Source organism: Megascapheus bottae, chromosome 3 (assembly GCF_031878675.1).
Source record: "Megascapheus bottae isolate mThoBot1 chromosome 3, mThoBot2.hap1, whole genome shotgun sequence".
Classification (NCBI taxonomy): Eukaryota; Metazoa; Chordata; class Mammalia; order Rodentia; family Geomyidae; genus Megascapheus; species Megascapheus bottae.
Window position 1 is genome coordinate 18851196 of NC_143511.1, and position 8705 is coordinate 18859900.

Below are 8705 nucleotides of genomic sequence, written 5' to 3' on the forward strand. Positions count from 1 at the left end.
GATTTTTGTCTAACCCTTTTCCTGATTGGAAAAGTTCAACATGATTTGGGTAGACAATTGAAAACAATCTAGACCTTAGGGCAACCACGAAAATGACATCATCCAAAACCCACCTGCTGCTATTGGTGTAATCCTCTCCAGCAATATTTCTTTTCAACATACTTTCTAAATTTAAGATCACACTGCTCACAGTTCCATAGACTTTCAAAATCACTTTGCTTACTATGAGTAAAATTTCATAAAGCATTACTTATAACGGCTGTACACTATTCCACAGTATGCAGTAGCATAATTTGTTTAAACTTTGCTCTATGAGGGTTAAGTTAAATCCTTAAAATAAATTTCAGTAAATTTAATGTCACAAAAATCTTCATCTTAGGTGTGCACTAGGGCAAACAAATCCTCATCATTTTAGGCAATGAGCAAGACACTGGCCTGTTTTTAAAATACCTTTAAAAGACGAGGAATGTTGTTGTTGTTGTTGTTGTTGTTTGCCAGTCAGTCCTGGGCTTGAGCTCAGGGCCTGAGCACTGACCTTGTACTTTCTCAAGGTTAGAGCTCTACCACTTGAGCCTCAGCACCATTTCTGGCTTTTTTTCTATGTATGTGGTACCGAGGAGTTGAACCCCAGTCTTCGTGCATGCTAGGTAAGCATTCTACAACTAGGCCAAACTCCCGGCCCCTGATGTTTTTTTTAAAGCATGACAACTTCAGGTAAGTAGTATCACAAAATAATCACAGGCATTGAAAAAAATAGATCTATAGGTTCCTTAGAGAAAACCAAGACAATTATGTCAGATTAGGAAATTTTAATCTGAAATGTCTTTGTCAATATTAAATACATGCTTCTGCGTCTTCTCTGACCCTTCCTACCCTCCCTCCCTCCCTCCATTCCTGCCTGCCTGCTTGCCTATCTTCATCCCTCCTTCCTTCCCTTCCTCCCTCCCTCTCTCTTTCCCTCCCTCCTTCCTTCTCTTAATTCCTTCCTTCCTTCCTTTTCCTTCCTTCCTTCCTTCCTTCCTTTTCTCATGGATGAATATCACTGTTCCTGAATCCTTGTTGGAATGACTCCAGTTTAGCTGGAACTGAACCACATCTCTCTAGCTTCTTTCTAAGGATCACTATGCTGTAACCATAAAAACATGCTGTCTGTGAAGATGTTGACAAGACTGGCAGTGACTCCAATTGGAAAACACATTTGAATGCATGTTTAAAATGATGCTACGGTAATAAGCTCTGTGACTTATAAGTAAAGCTTTCTGTTCTGTGTGCATAAAAGATCACGTTGCTTGTGGCAGGACAGGAAAGAATTATTTGAATCTGGTTGAAGACAAATGAAATATCTTCTTTTTTTCTTTTATTTGAAATATCTTCTTCTTTAAATACATTCATGAGAGTTACTAAGTGAGTAACTCATGAGCTGAATTTTTGATAATTTCACAAAATCCTTTTAAGTATAATGTCCTCAGCAGAACTCTTTGGTCTATAGAAATGTTACTGTACCAGGGAAATGGCACTGTGGCTCAAGGGGTAGGGCAGTAGCCTTGAGCTGAAGAGCTCAGGGACAATGTCCAGGTGCAGAGTTCAAGTCCCATGACAGAAAGAAATAAAAAAAACAAATGTTAGTGTACCAATACAACTAGTTCTCAAATACTTTCTATTCTCCTTAATGATATATGTGTGTATCATGTGACTGTGTGTAGATCACATGAATATATTATGGATTAAGACTCAGAATTTGGAATTCACAGACTATGTTAAAATTCAATAAAACTACATTTGGATACAAGGAGGAAGGAGCAACATGTGGCTTGAATTTTCCCTAAAATACACAGGGGATGGTTAAGTGGGAAAAAGTACTTGGGACACAGTATGTCTGGAGTTTTGCCAAACTCGTACCGTTTGAACAATAGTTTGAGACAGAAACCAAAACCCAAGAAGCTCTCTTCAGTCCCAACCCCCTCCCCCTCAAAGGGTATAAGGTAGCAGTTGAACTTGAAAACAAGTTTATGAAAATACTTAAATAAGCAACACAGAAATGTCAGATTGAATAAACTGCTTTGTCCCCCAGAATTCAATGGCTTCCCACTTGCACTTGGATCTCCATTCTGCTCTTAAACCAGTAACAAAGAGATTGTCCCTAATTTATGAAACTATTTCTTTACTTCCCTATTTTCGATGCCCTATTCCCCTCCCTGTCCCTCCATTCCCATGCAGAATTACAGAGCTGCTGTTTAGCAATAATGCTATCCCCATGCCTCCAGATGATGCTTCTAACATTAGCTACACTGAATCAAGATGCTTCAGTGGAGTATCAGAATCACTATAATTTACCAGAATCCCCCCACTTTCTTTGTGCAGTTTTGTCAGGTGAATGGATTTTAAGGGCAGTCAGTGATTTTGATGACCCGTGCTCTTCTCCTAACTTATTCTATTTCCATACTTTTGTGGAGTCCCTGTACTGGTGCCAAGTTGGCAAATATCACCTATGAATCCCAAGAGGAGGTTCGTTGATTGACTTTCTAACATCCTCCCCTCCCCTGTGCAAAGACACATGGAATTCAGCATTGCCACTTCCAGCTAACTGGCTCTGATTCCTGTGAATGCAACTAGTCCTCCTCCCTTGCTGGATTAATGCCAGTCTACTTAAGGAGATAATTGACCACAAGCCAGCCTGGCTGACAGGCTTCCTAAGTGCCAGATGCCAACAGTGCCAAGTCCAGCCCTTGTGGGAGGGTGTGTTCTCCTTACCACCAGGATCACTAACATCCCTTCACTCTCCCTTAGCCTGTACAGGTCATTTTCTAGGGGCAGAAAATCAAGAGGATCACCCCAAGTTTTCTTTCTACCTCTAAGGTCATCTAGCCTAAAGCCTCACTCTGTTCTCATAACATCTTGCAGCTTTCTCAAGGGGTCCGTTCATTCAGTTCAGCCGGATGTGGGGCTTTGCTAGCATTCTGGTAACTAGGAACATAAATGCAATCTAGCTCCCCTAGTGATTTGCCTACCAAAAGTGAGCTTCGATCATGGATTTTAAAAGTGCCACTCCTTCTATCTCATGTCTCAAACTAACTTTACTTTCATTCCAACATGTAACAAGAGAACAACTACATGTCTAGTCAGATGGGATCATAGATGTAGGTGACCGAGTTAGCAAAATGTAGTTCTTACCTTGTTATGTTTATGCCAACTTTGCTGGACTTTCATAGCTTCAATTTGATTAGTGCTTTGCGCCCCCCTCCAACACTAAGTTGAAAATACAGAGTGTAACTCTCATGGTGTTTGAATGTGCATGTTTGCGCACGAAGGTATAAAAGCCTGATTTCAGTGAGAAGATGTGGAATCTGGGGCTTGGGATTTGAAGGCTTGGGCTTCTTCTTCTTCTTGGAACCCTGAGGTCTGGCAGGACTGTTCTTGCCATATTCTGGGCTTGGCAAGGCAGGCAGTGACTGCTGGTGAAGACACAGCCCCTTACAATGGTGTTCTGGTTCAATTACAGCCCTCCATCTTAGTTAAGACAGGTCTTTAGGGCATCAGAGAGTTTTGATTATGACCCTCAGGATCACAGCTTTGGCCTAAAAGCCCATCTCCCCTTATTTACATAAATCCCACTCTTTCCTGATTTCTATCCCTTGCACACTTTTTTTGGGGTCTCAGGATCATCTTCAGAAAAGACAGTTGAGTAGCATCACCACTACTCTCTTTGCCTTCCCATCTACTTTCCTTTTCTTATGCACAAAACTAAACCAAACAGCCCTGTTTGCTCCCCCCCTCCACAGCCTGCATTCCCACACTAGGGCAGAAATACCAGCAAGAGGTCTTGGGGGTTCCTCTTTAGGCTTGATCCAGCCCTCTGGGCTGGGATCTCACACACTGAGCAGCACCTGTCCCTTGGAAGTAGGACCTCGGACACCAAAACACACTGTTGCATTGTGGCAGGTGAGGAAGAAAGAGGGGATATTAATATGAAGACACTCATGGGAAGCTGGGTGCTGGTGCTCGTGCCTATAATCCCAGCTACTCAAAAGGCTGAAGTCTAAGTACTGAGGCCCAGACAGAAAAGTCCCTGAGACTCTTACCTCCAATTAACCACCTAATCTTCCCTCTCTCTGTCTCTCTCTCTCTGTCTCTCTCTCTCTCTCTGACTCTGTCTCTCTGTCTCTCTCTGTCTCTCTCTCTGTCTCTCTCTCTCTGTCTCTCTCTCTCTCTGTCTCTCTCTCTGTCTCTCTCTCTCTGTCTCTGTCTCTCTCTCTCTCTCTCTCTCTCTCTCTCTCTCTCTCTCTCTCTCTCTCTCTCTCTCTCTCTCTCTCTCTCTCTCTCTCTCTCTCTCTCTCTCTCTGCAGTGGAGCTGTGATTCACAGTGGGTGGAGTGTTAACTTTGAGTGGAAAAAGCTCAGGGACAGCACCCAGGCCCTGAGTTGAAGCCCCACAACTGACAAAAAAAAAGAAGAAAGAAAAAAAAGAAGGAAAGAAAAGAAGGAAAGAGGGAAAAAAGGAAGGAAAGAAGGAAGGGAGGGAGGGAGGGAAGGCAGGCAGGCAGGCAGGCAGGCAGGAAGGAAGGAAGGAAGGAAGGAAGCAAGCAAATAAGAAAAGGAACTCTCGGGATCCACAGACCTCTTCCTCAGATCCTCAGACGAAGCCTCTTGCTAACCCTAAACTAGAGTTTTTGCCTAGATCTTTACGTGCCCATTCATTGGAAAGAAAAGCCAGACTTCAAATTCTGCCCAAATCTATGACTCCATTTCCCCCACCTCATCTCACCCCCCCCCACTTCTTTCTCTTCTCTTTTTCTACATCAAACTAGTAAGGAGGAAAACCCTGAACTTACAAGAGAAAGAGGCCCTCTCGAATTGCACGAGCCCGGCCGAGGCTCCTCCCTGGCTGTGGGACCTTTAGAGGCGCAGGCTGTACTAAAACTGGCAAAGCAAGGACGCGTGCAGACACCCGTTTTAAAGATGTAACGCAAGTCCCCTGAGAGATGTGACTGAACCGATTATCTTTTTAAGTGTTCTACTGATGAGAAGCCGGAAGAGACTTTCATTGGAGTGGGCTGGCTGGGCAGAGGGATGCCAGTTCAAAGGGGGATTTGTTGGAAGGTGGTCCGAAGAGACTGAACCCCATCTTTCTGGGGGCTGGTCACCCATCTACCGCTCTGGTAACTTGGCGGCTACTACAGTACAAGGATTCCCTGGTGCCAGCGCAGACTTCTGGGCCTGAGGGTTCTCCTGAACCAAACGCTACTTGGCTTCCAGCCCCGTCACGCGGCCACCCAGAGGCCCAGCTCGCAGAGGGAGCGCAACAGGTCTTCCAGGCGCTGGCTCTGACCGACCCCGCGCACTTGCTTAATATCTGCCGCTGCGACGGTGGCAGCTCCCGACGCTCACCGAGCTGCTGTGGCAGTTGTGGCCGGAGCCCAGCCCACAACTACCCCGATGGCACCAAGTCCCCAGCCTTGTCCTGTCCTGTGGCCCCCAGAAAGGAGGATGGGGGAAAAAGGTGGCGAGTACTGGTAATTGAACAATAAACGAATTTGGGGGAGTGGTATGGATTTTTGCTCAGTCTCTTACATTGAGGTAAACTTAAGTAAGCTTAATTAGCAACTGAGCCAGTAGAAAACACACAGAGGAGATGATTGCATCAACTCGGGGCGCCGGGGGTGACCTGTCCCTACTGATGGCTTTACAGCCCACCTCCTCCTTTGAAGTTCCAAAGTTAATTAAAAGGCTGGAAGAGAATCTACAACCATCCCGACCCACCTGTGGGCCCTCAAACCCTCCTGGGAAGAGAAACACCTACACACAGCCACGGGTATGTTCAGAGAGACGTTTTAATGAATACAACACGGGCAAAGGAAGTCACGACCAGAACGCGCGTGGCCGTGGATTCAAACCAGAGATGACTTAGAGCCAAAGGGCAAAGCCGGTCCTCTCCCTTCGTTCCTAAAAGATTTGTTGCAAGTTAAAGTGCTCTTCTTGGGTGCTCAAAACCGGGGTAGGATAACAACCATCAAAGTTTCTTGTCCGGCCACAAACTGAAGAGGAAGAATTTGCCAGAGACATAGGACTTACCCAAACCTTAACACGCGAGACTCAAATGGGGGACCCACGGCACTATCTCTTTTTTTCGCTTGTGGGGGAAGAGGCGTGGAAGGGAAAGGTTTCAGCAAGGGTTCAGAACAACACCGACCAGTGGTACAATAGTATTAGAGGAACAAACTCCCGTGACAATTATTATATATTTTTTTCCTTTACAATTCTAACTGGTGGAACGGATCGTGGGAATTCGCTGTACTCCCTGGTTCCTTAGCAGTCTGTCCTCCGATGGATACGCACGCAAGCGAGCTGCAGGTGCAAGGTCGTCTTTATTCTCTCTCTCTCTTTGGTTGTATTTCCCCAAACTTTACTTTTGGGGGATCTGGGTGCTTTCGCTCTTTAAGCCGCTGCCGTTTTCTTTTGTGCACGCTTAATTGCTTTAGCGGTTCCTACGATCCTTCTCGACCTCCGGGGTCAGAAACATTAACTGTTTCCCAAAGATCTTTCGTGGGATCCCCACTGCCCCCCCCAACCTCTCTCAAAGCGACTTTATTCCTGACAACAGTGTCCGGTTCGTCCGTTTAGCGGCCTGGGGACGTGAACAGTCACCAAACGTGTTTCCTTTACCTTCTCCACCGAAAACGAGATTCCCTTAGGCCAAGACAGCCTGGTTCTCAATCTTTATTCACCAGAGGCCGTGGCTGCTGCTGAGACCGGAGGAGAGAAACTGGGTGGCCGAGCTGGTCACTCTGGTCGGGGATTTCTCCTTGGATTTCGGTTCTCAGCCATGGATTTCCCTCTTCCTCCCTGGAGGAGGCGTCCCTAATCTTTTTTTTTTTTGCTCCTTCCACCCCCCATAACTTATTGATTATTAATAATAACAGTAGAAACTCTCACCTGAAAAAAAATTGGCTCTCATGACTCTGATTGGACAACCAATATGGGAACACAGACGGCCGGGAGGGTGTATTTTATCCAGCTCACTGGAGATTCCCCCCCACCCCACCCCTGTCCATGTGTTTCTGGGGCTGCTTCCCGTTCGGGTGTCCCTCCCTCCTCGACCCCCTTTCCCCTCCTCAGCCCCCCACCTCGGATCCCCCCTACGAGTGCACCAGCACGGAGTGCAGAGATCCGGCCTTGCCCTCGGCGGGCGCGCCGGACGCACGGGTCTCCAGCAGGGAGGCGGCGGGCGAGGCGGCGGCGGCGGCGGCGGGCGCGGGCGGCGGCTGGGCCGTGGCGGTGGGGACCGCGAGCGCCGGAGGCAGCGCGGTCACGGGTGGCAGCGCCGGCGTGGGTTTGATGGGCACTGGCACCGCGGGCAGACTCTGACTGGCCGAGTGGCACAGGGCTTTCACGGGTACCCCGAAGGCTCCGTATTCGGGGCTAACTGGGACCCCGGCGGCGGCGGCAGCGGCGGCGGCGGCGGCAGCCACGGAATCCATGACGCCCACGTGAGGCCACACGGAGCCGACGACATTCCCCAACTGGCCGGGGACCGGATAGCCCAAATGGTGCATGACGGAGGCCAAGGGCAACCCGCCCGCCTGCAACACGCCCTTGTAGTCCCGGCCGATGAGGTTCTCGATGGCGAACGGGTGTTTGAAGCCGGTGGTGGCGGCGGCCGAGCCCAGCCCGTAAGGCGGGAACTGCGACAACCTCCCCACGCTGCCCACCGCCGCGGCCGCCGCCGCCGCCGCCGCCGCCGCCACGGCCGCCGCCTCCTGCATCTTGCCCGGGTGCGACGGCTGCGCGGGCTGGGGCGGCTGGGACGGCGGCTGCGGGGCCTGGGACGCGAGGTGCGGCGGCGCCGCCGGCGGCGGGGCCGGGGCGGGGGCCGGGGGCGGCTGCTGATGGAAGTAATGCAGCATGTGCGGCGGCGGCGGCGGCGGCGGCGCGGGCGCGGGCGCGTGGTGGTGGTGGTGGTGATGGTGGTGGTGCGGGTGGTGGTGGTGATGATGGTGGTGGGGCGCGTGATGGCCGGGGTGGGGATGTAAGTGACCCCCGGGCCCCGGAGGCCCCGCGCCTTTCCCGCCACCCGAGTGCAGGTGCGCGTGGTCGGCGCGCAGCACCTTGAAGCGCTTGCGGCGCCGCAGGAAGCTGCCGTTCTCGAACATGTCGCCGCAGTCCGGGTGCAGCGCCCAGAAACTCCCCTTGCCGGGTTGATCGGGCCGGCGCGGGATCTTGATGAAGCAGTCGTTGAAGGACAGGTTGTGGCGCAGGCTGTTCTGCCAGCGCTGCGTGTGCTCGCGGTAGTAGGGGAAGCGCTCCATGATGAACTTGTAGATGTCGCTGAGCGGCAGCATCTTCTCTGCAGAGTGCTGGATGGCCATGGCGGTCAGAGAGATGTACGAATAGGGCGGCTTTTGGTCGCTGTACGAACTCTTCCCCGGCCGCGGCATCGCCCCGGGCTCCTCCACCGCCCTGTGCACCCACACTGGGTCGCGCTGTATCCCTCGGCACCCGGATCCCCGGGGATCGGGGATCGGGGTTGGAAAGTGTGTGTGTGGGGGGGGGGGCTGGGTACCCCTCTCGCCTTCCACTCGGGCCTGGCTACCCCGGCTCTAGCGCTCTCTCCTCCCCTCCCACCCCTAAGTTCCCTCTGCTTCCGTCGCACCTTCAGGGAGCCGTCCTTTCCGACCCTCACAGATCTCCGAGGATCACCACTTCGGGTCG

General features: G+C 50.6%; 1 protein-coding gene across 1 annotated transcript; it reads right to left on the reverse strand.

Annotated features, from left to right (window-relative positions):
• Positions 1-7132: 7132 nt before the first annotated feature.
• Positions 7133-8431, reverse strand: Foxb2 (forkhead box B2). Its single transcript, XM_090329064.1, has one exon. It carries the CDS (start codon positions 8429-8431, stop codon positions 7133-7135), a length of 1299 nt encoding a protein of 432 aa, XP_090185190.1.
• Between the last annotated feature and the right edge of the window lie 274 nt (positions 8432-8705).